General features: G+C 45.3%; 1 protein-coding gene across 6 annotated transcripts in view; it reads right to left on the minus strand.

Annotated features, from left to right (window-relative positions):
* The window catches only part of LOC147009897 (collagen alpha-1(XIV) chain-like), a 165,066-nt gene that overhangs the window by 140,830 nt on the left and 4,452 nt on the right, over positions 1-19,784 (minus strand). For 5 of the 6 annotated variants that reach the window (XM_085861478.1, XM_085861475.1, XM_085861481.1 and 2 more), the window contains 4 exons: positions 19,030-19,130; positions 17,351-17,473; positions 16,459-16,599; positions 16,240-16,344 (listed from right to left, as the gene is read on the minus strand). In XM_085861478.1, the coding sequence (XP_085717604.1) occupies positions 16,240-16,344; positions 16,459-16,599; positions 17,351-17,473; positions 19,030-19,105 (445 nt within the window). In that variant the 5' untranslated portion in view covers positions 19,106-19,130. Of the gene's footprint in view, positions 1-16,239; positions 16,345-16,458; positions 16,600-17,350; positions 17,474-19,029; positions 19,131-19,292; positions 19,570-19,784 lie in introns of those variants that run through there. The other variant, XM_085861477.1, reaches the window with a different exon arrangement.

Here is a 19,784-nt window from a genome sequence, read left to right on the forward strand (position 1 = left end):
ATCTGCGAAATCTAGGTGAGAGATCCTGATATTCCCAAACGATGCACCGCAGCTTGATCTCTCCAACATCCTCCCGAGAATCCAGTCCATACAAGCGCTGAAAAGTGTGGGGGCCAGTACACACCCCTGACAAACTCCAGTAACAACTGGAAATAAGTCAGAGATGGCGTCACCACATCTCACAGCACTCTCAGTTCCAGAGTAGAGTTCAAACATCAGATTGATCACTTTTGGTGGCACCCCACGAAGACCAAGAATAATCAAGAGGGCATCCCGATTCACTGAATTGAACACTTTACAGAGATCGACATCAGCTGCAAGCAGCCCCTGCTGGAACTCTCATCTGCATTCAGTGAGGACCCGAAGGACAAGGATACGGTCAATCATTGACCTCTTTGGTGTAAAGCCTGACTACTCTTGGCACGGATGCTCAAGCAAATGGTGGCGAACCCTATCAATAATTATCCAAGCAAAGACCTTGCCCGGCACTGAGAGCAGCGTCACCCCTCAGTAGATGTTGCAATCCTGGCGATCACCCTTCCCTTTCCAGAGAGGGACAACAAGGCCCTTCTTCCAGTCAATTGGGATGATGCCTGTGTTCCAGGCGGAGCACACAACTTCATGCAATGACACGAGTGCAGCATTTCCACCAGCCTTGAGAAGTTCAGCATGGATGCCACAGATCCCTGGATCTTCACCCCATTTCAACCGGTTCACTGCAGCCTGCGTTTCCACAAACGAAGGTGGACCACAGTTGATTTGAGGGTCAACAATGGGGATAATCACACCTCCAACATCCAAATGGAAAGCTAGTGGATCAACCTAGAACAGCCGCTCAAAGTAACCGGCCCGGTGGGCCTTCAATTCGGACTCCACTGTCAAGAGCCCACCACCCTCCGCTCTAACTGCAGTACACCGAGGGACGGGCTTGGAGGAACGCAATGCGCTCATTCCCTTATAAGCAGAACAACAAACATGTGTCCACAGTTGATGCTCTACCCCTTCACAGATTCTTCGCACATAGGCCTCCTTGTCCACCCTTAGTGGACGCCCAGTTTTACGCCTCATTTCCCTGAACAGCTCAGCTCTGTTATTAACCCTGGCCCTACAACTCTAGTCAATGGTATCCAGCTTCCCTTGAGAGCCAAAATTATTCCTCGCCCTCCAGGGAGTTCCAAAAATCCACCGGCAACATCAAGGATTGTGTTTTGGAAGGCACTCCACAACTCTTCAGGATTCCCAAAAGAACCCAGACCCCCCCCCCTCCTCAAATCCCCACTCAGCCTGTTTGCAAACTCCTCAGCTACCTTCTTATCCCTGAGCCTATCAACATAGAGCCTAGGCTGAGATGTTACCATTCTCCTGGATTTAAGCTGCAACTTCAGAGTTGCTACAACAAGTCTGTGGTTGGTATTGAGGAACTGGGCACTCTGATAGATCCTGCAGTTCTGAATCTTCGCTTTATTCGAAATTCTCCACTGATCATCAATGAGCACATGGTCAATCTCCTTTGCCACACCACCATCATTGAAATACCAAGTCCAGCGATGGACTTGTGGGCGCTGAAACCATGAACCAGCCACCCCAAGTCCATGACTTCTTGCAAAGTCAAAGAACTCGGTGCTGTTCTGGTTCATAGTTCCAGACCCATGGGGACCTACACACGTCTCATAACAATCCCTATCAGTTCCAGTCGATGCATTGGAATCCCCCAAAACTAGAAGAGTGCAGAAACTAGAAAATTAGAAAAAATTTGTCCTGACCTGACAATAAACAAACAAACGACTTCCTCTGACAGATCCCTGTTACATGGCAATCTAACATACTCAAAACACATGGACCATACGACGCTAACCACAGTCTAGCTCTGGATCCCCCCCTTCCCCTCTCTTCCATGTCACAATATGTCAGGCTTACTCATCATGCAAAGCCTAGAATCACTACAGCCTGGAGCCTTGATAGAAGACTAGGTACTATAGCATAGAAATGGGAGTCACAAGTAAACGAGGAAAGGTAAACTGAAGGAAGGAAAGGAAACTTGAAGATAATTGGAACTTGGAGCAAGGATCTAAGAGTCAAGAATAGAGAATCAGGAGCCAGACAGTTGTAAAAGAGTCAGGGGAGATTGAAGACATTTGCCAAGGAAAGCAAAGATCATGCTTTATTTTAAATTGCCAGTGTCTTGAGGATTGCATCATAGCGGTGTGGAGCTGACAGCTCAAGGGTGAGGGGAGTTAAAGGAAAAGGAGGGGAGGTGATCAAGCCATGGAGGGGAATGAGTGGGAAACAGAGATGGAGGTGGAGAAAGAAAAAGCGCTTCGAGATTACTACGCAAGAGACAGTGTCCTCTTCGGTGGTGAGATCGTTTCGATGGTGAGATCGTTTTGGAAAATCTTTAATTGACAAACATTCCAGATCGTCATTTCTGACTTATTGACTTCTTGCTAAGACGAGCAGTTGATTTATGAAGGCTAGTATTAGGAAAGGCAAATAAAGAGTAATAGAAGGTGTGTGTGTGTGTGTGTGTGTGTGTGTGTGTGTGTGTGTGTGTATGTGTATGTGTATGTGTATGTGTATGTGTATCTGTATGTGTGTGTGTATGTGTGTGTGTATGTGTGTGTGTGTGTGTATGTGTATGTGTATGTGTATGTGTATGTGTGTGTGTGTGTGTGTGTGTGTGTGTGTGTGTGTGTGTGTATGTGTATGTGTATGTGTATGTGTATGTGTATGTGTGTGTGTGTGTGTGTGTGTGTGTGTGTGTGTGTGTGTGTGTGTGTGTGTGTGTGTGTGTGTGTGTGTGTGTGTGTGTGTGTGTGTGTGTGTGTGTGACAGAGTCATAGGCAGTGGAGAATTCCAAACTGTCAAAGGAACGTGCTGAATAATGGCACTTACGAAGAGGGTGTTGCATGCTATAGGCAACCCGGAGGGGATGTCTCCCATTGTTAGGAATCACAAATGTTGACACAGCAAGAGAGAAGATTGAGGAACTCTGACGAAGGGCCCATGTCAGAAACATCGCTTCACCTTCCTTTCCATGGTGGTTAACATACCTCTCTCAAAGCTTGGTTGAGAAATATTTCATCGTCCTTATTCCTGCGCTGATGCAGACTGACTCTAGTCCTCAAAAAGACCAGATTTGTGGATCCAACCAAAGGTTGGTTTCTGCTTCCTCCTCTATTCAGCCTTGGTCTCGCTGAGCAAGTGGGAAGGATCTTGAGGGTTGCCAAAGTGCAAGTGGCATTTCAGCCAATGAGAATGCTTCCAAATTTGCTCAGTAATGTTAAGCATGGCATGCCACCTTTCGAGTGAAGAGCATTTGTTTACAGCAGTCTGTGCGGCAAATTCACCAAGGAGCATTTCGGGGGAAGAGGTAGAACATTACAGCTACAGCTGAAAGGCATTGCGTGCCAGTTGCTGGAGAAACTGCGAAGCATACATTTGAGATGACTGGGAGGGGGTGTGCATCATGTGGAATACACAAATCATATGTAGCACTTGTTGCTCATGTCACGGCAGACATTATGGGGCAATGCCAGGCCTTGGAGGTTACGATTTTCATCCTCACTTCATTTGCTCTTACAATGAAGTGTGACATGTGGACATGTGGTGAGCAGGATCATTTGAGTACTTTTGCCCAGAGCGGAGAAGTCACCCAGAGGTTGCCGCATGCTCCCCCACCAACGATCGGACGCCTGGCACGGGGACTCCTAAACAATGAAGTTCTGGTTTGCTGTGAAATGTTTGACTGGAAATGGGCACGGTGACACGGATGCGAGCTCATGGTGCTCAAATCGTCTCCACTGATTGTTCAGTTGTGTCTGTGCAGTGTAGTTTTATGTACGATAAGCAACGGGTGGTTTGCCGTCATCTTTTCAAAGGGAGTCAGGCAGGAATCTGAAATTTGAACAGGACAATGGCAAACCTTGCATGGATACACAATTAGGGGATTGGAGGCCTATTTCCACCCCACCTCCCCCCCCTAAGAAACACACATTTTATGACATTTATAAACTAGATAGACCTACTGGAAAAACAAAATATTGTAAAATTGTGACATTAGCCTTCCTGGCTTTGTCCAGAAAAGTCATGAATCCGTGTGGACAATTGGCATTGCCTGATACCAAACTGTTCAGGTAGTTTTTTTGTTTTTTTAAACTGCAGCAAATTCAAAATAAACATTATTTCCTGAAACTCAAGCAACGACTGAAAAGTTTTCTCACAGCGGCTTTCTTTCCCTATTCTACTTTGTACTTGATACACAGTTTAAGATTACGACCCCATTTTGTTTCGGTTCAGAACTAGGCCGCAGCCGTGGTCATGTGGTCTCACGACCGAACGAAGAAAACCACTAAAGCACATTTCTGGTCATGATTATATTTGCAGTCAAGGTCGTGAAAGCCCCTGTTATCAGGCTATCTTTTTCATTACAGACCAAAATATAAGTGTTGGTAATGAAAAGCCATTGTGCTGGAGGGATAGGTGGCCATTAGGCAAAGAAACCTCTTTTTACATCCTCGTGGAGGATCTCTAAATCTTACTCACGTTGTTGTTCTTGCGGACTTTTTTGTTTTACAGCCTACAGTTTTCATCGAAACTTCCTGAAACTTGGCGTATATATGCAGAAAGCCCACGCGCAGACAGTAACCATCTCAGATTTTGAAAATTCCTCCTAGAAAAAAGTTTATGTCATAATATCACCGCTAAGGGAAATCGCCTAAAAAAAATTATCTCCGAAAATTGGCAAGCTTTTTGAATTTTGTTTGCGGGAATCGAGCCGGACATTAGCCCAGATAATTTATCGCAAACCTGATACATCACAATGACGTCATATTCGTTTTTATGACGTCATCATTAAGAGGATGAGGATCTTAGCTCATTTGAGCTTGCTGTAATAAAATTTTGGATTCATGTAAGAACTTAATGATGACCAGTAGAAGGCTAGTATACTGATACATGTAATACGCGACTTTTCAAATGACGTATGAATGCTGAATGAGGCATTTTGCGCATGCAGTGTGTGTGTGTGTGTGTGTGTGTGTGTGTGTGTGTGTGTGTGTGTGTGTGTGTGTGTGTGTGTGTGTGTGTGTGTGTGTGTGTGTGTGTGTGTGTGTGTGTGTGTTTACACTGACGCGGTTCAGCTCGCCGGGCACTTTTAACCTGCCGTTACTGGCATGACGTCTGTGATTCAAATAGTCTTTTAAACGTAATTTTCAACATTTAGACGAGAGAGTGGAAATTTTAAGATGGTGAAGCATACTTGTTCGGTTCCTGAATGCAATGAAATGGAAGACCACGAAGGAACCCAAAGAACTAAAGAGTAAAGACGGAGTCATCAGGAGGAACCTGGAGAGGATTCCGGTTTCAGCCGCTACCCCACTACCCTCAAACCCACCCATGCACAGCCAAGTGAGCCTCACAGAAAAATTTCTGCAAGAATTCACTTCTCCTTGGAGAGATAGAAAAAGAGAATTGTGAAAAAATAAAATGTGAAGGGAAAAAAAGATGTCGGGAAGAACCCGGACAGATATATTTCAGCAGTTACTCCGCAGGCTCAAACGCAGCAACATGTACAAGCTACCAGAGATCCATCACAAATCAGGCTCACGAGAATACAGGAAGAGGAGAAATATCTGTGGATGAGAGGAGTCGGGTTCCTATAATTTCCTGCTAAAACAATGAGCTAGCGGCGGCCAGGGTTATAACACACATACATGAACGGATGTTTCTCCTTTCACCAATAGAAGCAAAAATAGAGTATAATTTCTCTTGTGGCCCCAGAACCAAAAAAAATCGATACCTGTAACGACACTTACAGCCCTCACAGCCTACACAACTCCCACTCCTCCCTCCCCCAATCCCCACCTTCCCCCCAAACATGATTACTCGGAAATATCGTCATTTCAAACTTACCCTGTACATCGACAAGCCCCAGATATGACATTTCCATTGGTGTTAAGACGCATGAATGTTTGGTTGGAACACGCCCATCGACGAACATTCGGCCTTTCACGGACCCACATCGTTGGGAGTTTTTGCGGTATGGACTGCAAGATATCAACTTTTTTGGAAGAGTTCATCAGGAAGTTCTCCAACTGTTTCATTATGCAGAGGCACAACCCTTTCTTGCAGGTACGCTTGCAAGTATTTTCAGTTTCTTTAAAAAGTTTTTTAGTCCTTTCATTCAACAATCCATATCTGGCAGGCCTGAAATATGTCCAGACGACCCGATGTACTTCGTTACGAGGGGTTTCTGCACATGTGCACTGGGCAATCTGGGGTGGAATACGTCATTTTGAAAGTGCCAACATTGTAGAGAAGTAGACGTAATGAGTGCAAGGAAGTTGTGCTAGCATTGTATCGAAGTCCGTTTAGGCTGAATTTAGAGTATTGCATGCACTTGTGAATTTTGTTTTATGATAAGGATATAGTATATAGGGGAGAGAGAGAGAGAGAGAGAGAGAGAGAGAGAGAGAGAGAGAGAGAGAGAGAGAGAGAGAGAGAGAGAGAGAGAGAGAGAGAGAGAGAGAGAGAGAGAGAGAGAGAGATATATATATATATATATATATATGTATATATATATGTATATATATATATATATATATATATATATATATATATCTTCTTCTTTCGGCTGCTCCCGTTAGGGGTCGCCACAGCGGATCATCTGTATGATCCGCATAGTGATTTGGCACATGTTTTACGCCGGATGCCCTTCCTGACACAACCCTGGTCGCCTCTTACGACACAGGGATATGGTACACCTATTTTAACCGGGGTATACACCGGCCCAGTACACTGGTACTCATTTTGCCGACCTCGGAAGGATGACAGGCTGAATCAACCCCCTGGTGTATTAATTCAGTGGCTCAACGGGGCTTCAACTCAGGACCTTTTGGATCCCAAGCCGCTGCCCTAACCACTGCGCCAACACACCAGGATATATATATACACACACACACATGCAGAGCAACCACACTTGGTGTAATGGTTAAAGCCTCCACTCTGAGACTGGGAGATCGGAAGTTCGAACCCGACCCGAGCTAAGTCATGCCAAAGACATTAAAAATGGTACATGCTTCTTTTCTTCCTTGCTTGATGCTCCGAATTTCAAAAGGATGGAGCACGGACAAACAAACTTAGGTTGGCAACCATAGCGCAGGCTTCGATTAGCCTAACATCCTCCTCTTGCACTGATGTTCCTTGGAAGGGAAGTCGTATTATTAACTCTCATGGTTCCGGAGCTAACTTGTCTAAGTTATGATGAAAGCCTGGAACAGAAACAAATACCATTTCTGTGAGATGAGAGACCTTTAATTGGAGATATGAGCGAGGTGTACAAGCTAAGATATTGTTGCGGCTCGGCAAAGCCGGCACTCCCCTGACGCAATGGCATCCAAAATATAGCGATCCCAAGACAGTCATCTCGGTAGTAATCGTTTCGTTAGCCATTCCATATGTCTAGTGAGTAAATGGGACAAGATACGCTGCGTCGGGCTCTTAGTTAGGTCTTCAATCCCCAATTCTTTCATATCTTTCAATCCCTTTATTACACACGCACAACCCCCTTCAAGCATGCATGCAGTCGGCCAGTAACACTATGTGCAGAACATCAAGAAGGCGCAGCAACTGCAGCCTCATTTGCATAAGCGTGCCATTAACCAACCAATGCCTCACCTCAGACCCTCACCACACTCACCACAATGCTATAACCCTCACCATAATTCCCACATCATCTCCGAAAATTCCCACAACAACCAATGCTCGACCTCCTTTCCACGATCACCTCATCCGCTTCAGTCTCCTCACTGAAACCACTGAAACGACTCCCAATGTTTCAACGCCTTCACCACAAATGCCACAGCACTTCCTCTACCTCACTACAACTGCTACAAACCGCCCCAACCACAGTAATCTCCCAACGAACTAAAAGTGCAACAATTACCAAATCACACCTCTTCACACTTCCTCTTGCATCACAATGCACCACATTTTTGAACCTCCCACTCACGCACTGTAGACACCCCCAGTTTTCTTCCCTCCTCAACCCCTCCTAAGCAGTTGGGTTGCGTAGGTCCATCGACCATGCCAGGTATAACGAGGTTGCTACACCTCAACTGCTTCTCCTCTCTCTCTGAGCTATCTCTAATTTCCTCTGGTATGTGTGTGATAGCACTTGTAACATGTGTAGCATAAGTTAAGATTGTAGAAGTTTATATCTGGTTAATTCTGCTCGGTGTCTTCTATCTTTGAAAATAATAATTGCATTTCTTTTGCCGCACCGCAAATCCCTTTGCTTTCCCTGCTGTACATAATTGTGAAAAAAACCTTACTATTGTGCCATATAAATTTCCTTGCCCTCACTTGTGATAAATTGCTTGTTATGAATGTACCCAGCTGTTTTTGTCTTTTCCTTCACGAGTCCAGCATGGTCCACACATTAGTTTATCTGGGAATTTTTATCCCGTTAATTTGCTCTTGTTTGCCAGCATGCACTCACTGTATTGCTCGGCAGTAATCCGGGTGTGCGGTAAGGGCACGAGACCCCAATTGACTCGGCCATCCACTGGTAAGGTATCACATGAGGTAGTGTAACTTTGCCCGTATTGGCAATGCCAATCTGTGTTCATTGTTGCTTAGCAACCTGCCGGTGCGCAGAGTTATCTGTGCCCGGCAGCCTCAGGACCGGTCATTCGAGAGGGACCCGATTGCTCCCCCTTGTGGAGCGTCTTAAACCCCGAGTCCGCAACAATATTAATGGGAATTGACACAGAAGAATAGAAAGAATTTTTTTTATGAATGGGGCGCAGCTTTAAGATAATGATGGAGAGTGAATGGTTGCGATGTGAATTTTTTTTCCAGGAAGTATTCAGAGTATTGTGTGTTTTTTTGAAACCATGCTGTTAGGTTGTTCCGTGTGCTCGGATGTCTGTCTTGTGGTTGTTACTTGTGTTGTCATTGTGTTGTATAACATGTGCTGTTGTTCAAACCTGAAAATGCTCCACCAACTAGCACAAGATCGCTTGGGCTCAGGTCCAAGCGGTCTTCATCTGAGACGTCCCTGCAGTTTTTGGATCATGATTGGGGGTTCCAGGATAGTTCAGAGGTATTGTGCTTACCTTTGAGCTGTATAATCTGGGTCTGATTCCCGAGCCAACTTTCAACTGTCAACCATCATCCTGGTGCTTGGAAATCAGGTTGTTGTTTCAGAGGGTACACAGTCCTTTGGATGGAGGTTAAGTCGGGTGTCTCGTCTGCTGGCATCCTCTGGTCGATATGAAAGATTCCATGGGTGTCTTTTTCAAAAGTATGCCGATGTGTGCTAACACTCTGGCCAAATTACAAATTTCTGCCCAAACATGTAGGAGCACTAGCAGCGGCAAAGCAGCACCTCCGTAATGATGTAACCAGTGGGTGAAATAAATCATCGAATCCCATTTAAATATACTTCAACTACTTCTTTAATGGACCCAATAATTCCCACCTTCTCGTGGGGTCAGCAGAGAATGGTTCTTTCCTCAACCAGCGGTCCAGGCCTGACATTAGACTGAAGGTGATTTGGGCAGGAACGTGTGATTTGTTGAGGATGCCTAACACTTCATCGAAGACACCGTGCGATCTTTAACGTCCACTGATGACCGGTAATGGTAGAGCAGTCCTCTAGATAAACGTCCATCCAAGGGATGGTGCACATTGATGCTTCACCCTGGCTGTGAACCACCAGGATGACATTTTACAGTTACTTTGAGATTCGAACCCAGGTTGGACAGCTCACTAGGAAGTACTCATATACCTCTAAGCTATCCTGGCAGATGCTATTCTCGGTTAAGTATGCATTCAGGAAATCGATAGGTAGATCACCCACACAATTCCCCGGCTCTTCGTGTCTTCACCATACCCCCTTCCTGATCCTGATCCGACCACATTTCTCTTCTCATTCAGATGCCCCAGTTTTGTTTTTCTTTGGTCGTTGCACTCATTCGATCCATCTTGCCAGCCATGTGCTATGCACATTGTGCGTATGAAAATTATAAGCTAATGCAAAATAACTCCTCATGTCGGAAAGACAAACCGCAGACCACAGCGATGACACATGTGAAATCCCACAATTTTTGTGGAATCTCGTCGTTATCTCCTGGAAGTAGTCCAGTACTTCCTGTGAATATATTTGGTATTGTTTGTCATTTGGAAGCAATTCTAACAATTTGCTTAGTTGGAGGAAATGTTCTTTTTGTTCTGGAACTTCGTATTACGTCGATTAGTTCAAGATTTCCTTGGAATCAACCTGCATTTCAGGAATCCTGAGACAAATACTTTGGCAATGAAACCGAGGAGAAGATTAAAAACAGAGGAAACTAGAGCAGCACTTGTAAGAGCGCATAATTCTGCCACGCTTCAACGGTTTAAGTTTTGTATTCTACTGATAGACCGGATGTGGATTCGGACCTAACCCAAAATCGAATCAGCTCGTTCTTGTCAAATAGCCAACTCATCCACCTTGTTTTGTCATAAACCATCCACAACTTTTTGAAATATCGTCGGATATTTAGTTTTTGGTGAAGGTGAAGAATCATCTCTCAATGTTGAAGAATCACTTAAAAATTAAGTAATCCTCGTATCCAGATCCAGATTCGGATCTTCACCAAAATCAAAACAATTTGTCCTTCTCACACACCCAACCTGTCCACCAAGTTTCGTCCAAATCCGTCCGGAACTCTTTGAGATATCCTACTCACAGACAGACAGACATGGACGGGTGAAAACATAACCTCCATCCACATTTGGTGGCGGAGGTAAACAGTCACAAATAAACTTTAAAAGGAGGGAAAATAGAGCTGCGCCATGAAAGAGGGCTGGAATGTATCCTGGATTCATCATCATGCCTGGTGTTGGCTTAATGTCTGGAGTGGTGGGCTTGGGGTCCTACGGTCTTGAGTTCAAATCCTGCTTGGCTGTTGAATTAATACCAGGTGGGGTTGACTCAGCCTGTTATCCTTCTGAGGTCGGCAAAATGAGTACCAGCTTGCTGGTATCCTGCATCAGAGTGGCGACCTATCCAGGATTGTCCCCAATAGCCAAGGAGACTGTTGAGGCAGCACCAATGCTTTGCACAGAGTATGGTCCCAATGGATGGATGGATTCATGATCGTGTATAAATATTGAGAATGTATGAGACAGATCACACGATAAATTTACAAAGACAATAATCCTAATGAGGAGAGTGTGTGAGCTTGCATTTCAGCATCGGGATGACAGATGTCTATTGTCCTTGAGGCCTTGTCGGTAAGGTAAATTTGCTGAAAAAACATATAAAGCTTGTTCCCAAAGGTCTACTGCTGCAAAACCCCAGAACATGAATAATACTTTTGAGGAAATGTGTAATTTACATAATCCAACCGGTCATCAATGACGTCACTCGAAGGAAATATATGAAGACTCATATAAAGACTGAATAAAATCACAAGCTGCACCATCACGTGGAACATGTCCTTCAATTCTAACAAATCTCACACTCTCACGATGTCTCTCCAAAAGGACCGTCTGGACCCCTCCCCCCCCTAATCATTTACTTTCTCAACAATCCTCTTGAAGAAGTCGTTTCATTCAAGCTTTTGGGTCTCACTATCTGCCATGATCTTTTCTGGGAAAGCCACATTTCCAAGCTGGCCTCCAAAGCCAGTTGCCGACTGGGCATCCTCCATCGTGCAAAGTCCTTCCTTGGCACACCTGAGCTCCTGACCACAAAGAAGGCTTTTGTCCACAGTCTGATGGAGTACTGCTCTCCCCTTTGGGCTGGTGCTCCTGCCTCTCACCTTTCTCGGCTTCACCCCATGGAAACCAAAGCATTTACGATCATTGGTATCTCCTGCAATGAGGCTGAGTCTATGGGTCTCTCACTTTCTCACCACAGGCAGGTCAGTGGTCTTTCTGTCTTCCACCGTCTCCTCTCCAGCCTTGCCCCCTTGCTCTCTCTGTGCTCTGTCCCCCCATATTTCCACAGGGCACTCAAGGTCCGCCAGCAAACCTCTTCTCGTAAAACTACCAAAATCAAGAATCACTGCTCACCTTCACTCTTTCATTCCTCTATTTTCCCACCTTTGGAACAAATTAATAGGTAGTTGAATTCAGTGACCTGACATGAAAATGCTCTTCAAATTTCAAGTCAATCGGATGAAAATTGAGGATTTTAGAAAATTTGGCCCAAATTGGCCTTTTGGCCTATTTTGACCTTTTGGCCTATGTTTACCTCAAACTTAATAGGTGTTTGAATTCAGTGATCTGATGTGAAAATGGTCTTCAAATTTCAAGTTAATCGCATTAAAATTGAGGATTTTAGAAATTTGGCCTATGTTTACCTTTTGATCTATGATGACCTCAAAATTAATAAGCAGTTGAGTTCAGTGATCTGATGTGCAAATGGTCTTCAAATTTCAAGTTAATTGGATTAAAATTGAGGATTTTAGAAATTTGGCCGATGTTGACCTTTTGATCTATGATGATCTCAAAATTAATAAACAGTGGAGTTCAGCGACATCATATGTAAATGGTCTTCAAACTTTAAGTTAGTCGGATTAAAATTGAGGATTTTAGAAATTTGGCCTGTGTTGACTGTTTCATCTATGTCCTATGAGGACCTCAAAATTAATAAACAGTGGAGTTCAGAGACGTCATATGCAAATGGTCTTCAAATTTCAAGTTAATCGGATTAAAATTGAGGATTTTAGAAATTTGGCCCATGTTGACCTTTTGATCTATGATGACCTCAAAATTAATAAACAGTGGAGTTCAGCGACGTCATATGCAAATGGTCTTCAAATTTCAAGTCAATCGGTTGAAATTTGAGGATTTTAGAGAATTTGGCTCAAATTGTCCCATTGGCCTATTTTGATCTTTTCAGTTTTTTTTTTGTTTGTTTTTTTGTATACCTTGTCGAGGCTCGTATGAGAGCTAACACACAACGCACAGCAAGGGGGCATGAGACAAGAGGGGCTGTAGTGGGAGGGACAAAACAGTGAGGAACAGACACATTAGGTGAACTGTGGAAGGGAGAGGGATGGGGATGGGATGGGGAACATGGCAAAGAGAAGATGGACATTACAGGGACTTTCAGGAAGGAAAGCAGGGGAATTGAAGGAAGTGGGCTTGGGTGGATTATCGGGGGTAGAAAAGATTGAGGATTTGGATGGGGGATGATAAGAGGTGGTGGTGAACAGCTGTTTTGAAAGCCTGGAGGGAAGAATGGGAATGAATAGAGTGAGGAAGTTTATTCCAAAGGTGGGAAAAAAGAGGAATGAAAGAGTGAAGATGAGCAGTGATTCGTGATTTTGGTAGTTTTACCAGAAGGGGGTTGTTGGCGGACCTTGAGCGCCCTGTGGAAATGTGGTGGGGACAAATCGCAGATAGAGCAGGGGGGGCAAGGCTGGAGAGGAGTCGGGAGAAGACAGAAAGACCACCGACCAACCTGCGGTGATTGAGTGAGAGGCCCAAAGACTCAGCTTCATTGCGGGAGATGCCGATGATCCTAAATGCCCTGGTTTCGACAGCGTGAAGCCGAGAAAGGTGGGAGGCAGGAGCACCAGCCCAGAGGGGAGAGCAGTACTCCATCAGGCTACGGACAAATACCGACCGAATTTTATGAAACTTCAATGCGGGACCGTCTCACGGTCGGTGACATTAATCTCTGAAAATTTCGGAACGATCGGTTGAGCGGTTTGGGCTGGAGGTGAGCGGACAGACAAACAAACACACAAACACAAACAAACCACAAACAAATACGCAACCAAACACACAAACAAGCTGGTAGGCGGCAATGGGTCGCCGAGCAGGAGGTAAAGTATTCCATATATCACAAAAACTGGAATATATTTGATAGAGCATCACCTGTAGATCATTCGTGCCAAATTTCATAACCCTACGTGGGATAATGGCTTTCGGAATTGATTTCGCGTGAACGGTACCGATTTTGAAGGTTTTTCGGTTGTTGCTAGGGAACCAAAGCGTCCCTAGCAACCATCAAAATTTCCAAAGCACGAGGTCATAAGATGTACCTACCACCCGAGTTTGGTCAAAATCCGCCCACGTTTACTACCAATTATGCTGATGACAAACGAACAAACATCCAAACAAACATCCAAACAAACATCCAAACGAACATCCAAACGAACAAACAAACAAACAAAGACAGAATTACTGACAATAAGGGTCACCTATTTCGGCGACCCAACAAACGGACCCAAATGCAATCCCCTCTCCTTCGGCGAGGGTAATGAAGGTTGGAAAATGTGGAAAACAAACAAATGGAGACATCCATCATTTCCCACATCAGCCTCGTGACGTTTTTTTTCCCACTGCCACGAGAGGAGTTGGTTCATTCATATTTGAGATCCTGAATTGTATGAAAAACATTATGATGAGATGCACAACAAACCATATGATGAACGGCACGAAGAACAATATGACGAATATATATATATATATATATATATATATATATATATATATATATATATATATATATATATATATATATATATATATTTTTTTTTTTTTATCATTGTAATCTTATTAAATTTGTCTTGATTTATTTCTCTTTAGTCATTGTGCCATCCTTTTTGAATGAGTCCTATTGTGTATTGATCTTTCAGATAATTATTTGTACATAAAAGTCGAGGCTCACGGAGAAGCTGGAACCCTAATTTAATGGATGAGGATGCAACAGAACAAAGGAACAGATGAGAGAGAGGGAAGAACGCTAACAATGGAGTTGAAGGACAAAATAGAGGGAGACCGGGACAAACAATTGGTTTGGGGAGGAATGGGGCAGAAAAGGATGCACGTTGTGGACAAGATTGATACGGAAAGAAACGAATCAGGAAGGAAAAAGTTGAAATCTTGAAGGAGGTGGGTTTTGGGGTGAGTGGAGGAGGGACTTTCAAGTTTTGGATTGGGGGATGATCTGAGATGGTGGTGAACGGCTATCTTGAAGACCTGGAGGGAGGAATGAGATTGAAGAGAGTGTGGAAGCTTGTTCGACAGGAAGGTGGACGACGGTGGACCGTGTGCAGGCCCTGCAGAAACCTGGTGGGGCACAAGCATGGAAAGAGCAGAGGGTGCGAGACCAGAAAGGGGGCGGCAGAAGACAAAGAGACCACCAACCTGTCTCTGCAATGGGAAAGTGATAGGCCCATAGAATTAGCTTCATCGTGGGACATTCAAATGATATTGAAGGCTTTGGACTCCACGGCGTCAAGCTGAGCAAGGTGTGAGGCAGGAGTACCAGTCCAGAGGAGAGAGCAGTACTCCATCAGCCTGTGAACCAGCCTTGTAGGTGGGTAATATCTGGGTTTTTTTTCTTGATACATGTGATAGCTCATATGATTTGGTCAAATAATAATGGTTTTAACAACAACAATAGTTGACCTTACAGGGTGGAAGATAGCTGTTCGCACGTGACGCGTGAGCACCGAGGTCCAAGGAGCATGAATTTGCTTTTGGTGTGGATGCTGCAGCCCACACAGTCGCCACACTGAAACAGCAAGCAGTGAAACCTGGTGCCAAGGGTTGTACGAGAAGACCAGAATCTATTTTCCCCTCCCCTCGGTCTAGGCAGGAATTCGTATTTTATTCAGGGTGCCGACGACAGCTCGACCAGTCTTTGTGGGATCTTTGACGTCAACCAGCACCCCCAGTGCTGGCAGATTGGTCCACCAGCTTAACCTCCTTACAATGGATGGACGGTGTGCATATTGCTGTATCGCCGAACTGGCAAAACACCAGGATGACAGTTTGTAGCACATTCGAGACTTGAACCCGTGCTGGATGGCTCAAAGGTGAGTACACATACCTCAAAGTAGTCCTGCCAACCCCAAAGCACTTTCATATTCATAACTAATCACACACACGCTCTCTCTTGTGCAGCCTTGAGACTGCTGGTTGTATCATTGGTTAGGGACATGGTTATGCTGCTGATGCAGTGCCCCTGTCACCAATACACTGGTACTCCTTTCACCGACCTCGGAAGGATGGCAGGCTGAGTCAACCCCACCTAGTATTAATTTAGTGGTTAATGGGGCTCGAACTCAGTACCCTAGGGATAACTAATCAATAAATCTGTTCATTCATTCCCCCCCCCCCCCACTGTGTCCTCACATTGTTGTGTTGAATGTATGTAATATATCTACAAACTCTTTCATGAGCCTTTCACACTGGATGGGAAATTTGAACCGAGAAACGAGAACTTACCCCTTTGCAAAAGTGCAGCCTCCAATGGGGGAAAACTTGTCATGGGAGTTGGGTTCTGGACGGGAGATGGGCGTTGGGTGGGAGCAGAGCGTTGAGGCCCATGAGCTTGAAAAAAAAGGAAGAAAAAAAAAAAGGAGGATTACAACAAATATTGGGATGTGAAGCTCTCGGGATGTAGATGTGGATGTAATTCCATCATAAATGTGTGAATGGACTTACTTCGAAACGTTGCCATGGCAGGTTGGCTGGCTGCTCCGCGGTTGATGGCCACCAGTTGGACACTGAATTCCGAGCCTGGAGACAATCCACTAACAACCATCTTGCGCTTCTTTCGTGGCAGCATGCTTTCAGAAACCTCTCCTGCAGGATCACACCACCACCAAGTGGATCATCCGGACGGGAAAAGTCAAAGACTACAAGATGGGTACTTGAGAGCTCTCCAGCAACACAACGCATGCACATTCAGAAAGCGTTGCGGACAATTTACTCTCATGGCCGCAACTATTCTCACCTTCCTTGTGGTGTGAGCCAGGGGAAAATTTTGGCCAACGGCTTTCATGGTCTGGCTGGCTAGGCCTGGTGTTCAATTCGAGATAGCAGGAATTTGTCACTCGGTCAGCGTGTCGGGGAGACCTCACCTACTCGTTGTGAAACACACTGCGGGGTATTTAACGTACACTTATGACCGATACAATAGCAAACGGGTCCCCTGGCTTACCATCCCTCCGATGGACGGCGCACATGTCGACGCATCAAATGTGCCCTGCCTGCGAAACACCAGGGTGGTAGTTCATCTGGGTCAAGATTCGAACCCAGGATAGACGGCTCAGAGGGGAGTGTGAATACCTCTATGCTGCCCTGCCAACCGTAAGATGCTTGAGGGGAAGGGCTGAGGTCTAAGTTCCACCAGTTTGTGAATGCAACATGTAGATGAGGTGCCAAATGCAATTCCAGATTTATTTTACACATTTTTTTTGACCGATGAGCTGCTTAACCCCACTCTTGACTGGAGGCGTGGGGTTGGGTGATAAACGCACAATACTGAACACCAAGAGGAAACCACCCACAAAGAAGAGAAGTCACATGTTGGCCTCCACGAGGAGCAGCTCACCGGTATCAAGCTGGGTGACGGTGAGCTTGAGATTCTGGAAGGGTTCAGAAGGTGGTCGCCACGTGAAAATGACCTTGCCATTTGGCTTTGCGTTGACTTTCAGGTTCCTCGGAGCACGAGGTGCTGCACGGGGAGAAAGGAATGACGAGTTAGCAAAGTTAAGTGGCGTGTTGGCTCACTAACATACTATTCACTCAAACTCCGGCCCAGTTACCACTTTATAGGAAAACACCGACGAGCCGAAGACTTTCAATGACTCCGAAACTGCTTCCAGGCTCAGCTGTAATGTTTCCATGTGTCCTGTACCCACCAGCATCCCTCGTCCGCACATGCGGACATGTTCCCCCGAGTGCCACGGCCTAACGCTCCAGATGTTCAGATGTTTCGAGTGACACCGGCCTTCATGGGCAACACTGCAGTTCGTCATCACAACATGTGATTAGACCTTAGCCCTGGGTTAAGATGTATTCTGAAAGATCCTTTTTTTCACTGGAATAAACATTTCAGTAGCTTTCTGCTTGGCTCGCAACGCGTCTGAGGTCATGACGACGCGTGAGAGAGTGGCCAAAATAAATATAAGCAAAACTCTGGAGTAACACACGAATGAAAAGGAGTTTATTCAGTAACAGTTTCAAAGTTTTGCACTGCAAGTTGGAGATGGATTTTCGACAAATAAGATTGTTATGATGATAATTTCCTCAAGGCATATTATGCTGCTTACGCACCTCCTCGGGTCATCCTTTGCAGCATCTTTAACCCTTTGAACCCTGAGCTCCTTGGACTTTCGGCTCCCCGACCCTGGGCTCCCTCGAGAAAAATCCGGCCGCTCAGGTACATGGAGGTTTGAATAGCGGCTGGTAAAACGGCCGGCAGGGTTCAAAGGGTTAACTTGCATTCCTTGAAAAAAAATACATCACGTCATGTCCGCATTCTCCGTCCGAATTGCCCTCTTCGACCCGTCGCTGCATCTCCTCGACCACTTCCTCACGTTTTCTCATTTTTTGCTGACCCTCAACCTTCAATTCATTTTCAACCTCAACTTATATCCAACCTCAACCTGCATCTCTTCAATGTCAACCTCAAACTCCTCGTTTTCCGACTGAATAGCCCTCTTCGACCCGTCGCTGCATCTCCTCGACCATTTCCTCACCTGTTCTCTTATTTTTGCTCACCCTCAACCTTCAACTCGTTTTGAACCCCAGGCTTCTTCAAACACAACTTATATCCAACCTCAACCTGCATCTCTTCAATGTCAACCTCAAACTCCTCGTTTTCCGACCGAATTGCCCTCTTCGACCCGTCGCTGCATCTCCTCGACCACTTCCTCACGTTTTCCCTTATTTTTTGCTGACCATCAATCTTCAATTCGTTTTCAACCTCAAGCTTCTTCAACCTCAACCTGCATCTCTTCAACATCAACCTCAAACTCCTCGTTTTCCGACTGAATTGCTCACTTAGACCCGTCGCCGCATCTCCTCAACCCCAACCTCCGTGTCAGACTGCATCCGGCCGAGATCATTACAAGTCAAGACGGCTTATTGTCCTGAAACGATTGTCGCAGAATGCAGTTGGTACCATCAACTTAACAATGATTTCATTCACACGCTGTCCATTAAAAGTTTCGTGTCTACAACTTTGGCCTTTAAGGAAAGATCGCTGTTTCGAGTTACCCAACCCACCTTGAGTGAGAACCAGCGAGACACAAAGCAAGGCAAGGAGAGCCAACATCTCTCGGAACACGAGTGAAGGCTTCATGTTTGGGATGTGCTGCTTCAAATCACTGTCAACACACAGCAAAAGAACCTTTGATGCACAAACACTGCAAAGTTTTCCAGCGACCACCCAGCTCTGGACACCGAGTCGGCAACCGCACGTGTACCCGCACAACCGCACCATGAAAATTGCAATACAGACTCCCTACACAAATACTGGCAGAACTTACCTGGAGCATGAAGCTTTGAAAATCAAATTCTGTCCCTTTCACTTTTAATGTCCGAGTCTGTCCTCCAACCAACCGAAAGCGACTCCAAGCAGTTTAATAATCCTGTGCACATCCCAGGCACAGCTTTACCTCTCCTTTCCTATATCCCTCCCTCTCTGTTTCCATTACTCCAAAGAAATCTTACTCCTCACCCCCACCCTCATGTCATTCTCCTCTCCGAATCCCTCCTTCCCCTTCTCTCCAAGCTCTAAGTCTTCCTATCTGTACACATTCATCACACATTCACACACCCCTTCAACCTCGACTCCTCCGACCAGCTCTGTTGGAGTTCCACTCCTACCTCCCCACAAAACATCTTTGCAAACCCAGCCTCCCCCCTAGATTCTTAACTCTCTCCGGAATTAAACTATCATGATCGCAATTGCAGTGAAATTAACATTCCAGGGTTACATTTTCTTTCCCCCACCATCCTTCTCTTCTCTCTTAACTGTA

The sequence above is a fragment of the Eptatretus burgeri genome, chromosome 17, assembly GCF_056783735.1.
Source record: "Eptatretus burgeri isolate ZD-2024b chromosome 17, Ebu_testis_v1, whole genome shotgun sequence".
NCBI lineage: Eukaryota > Metazoa > Chordata > Myxini > Myxiniformes > Myxinidae > Eptatretus > Eptatretus burgeri.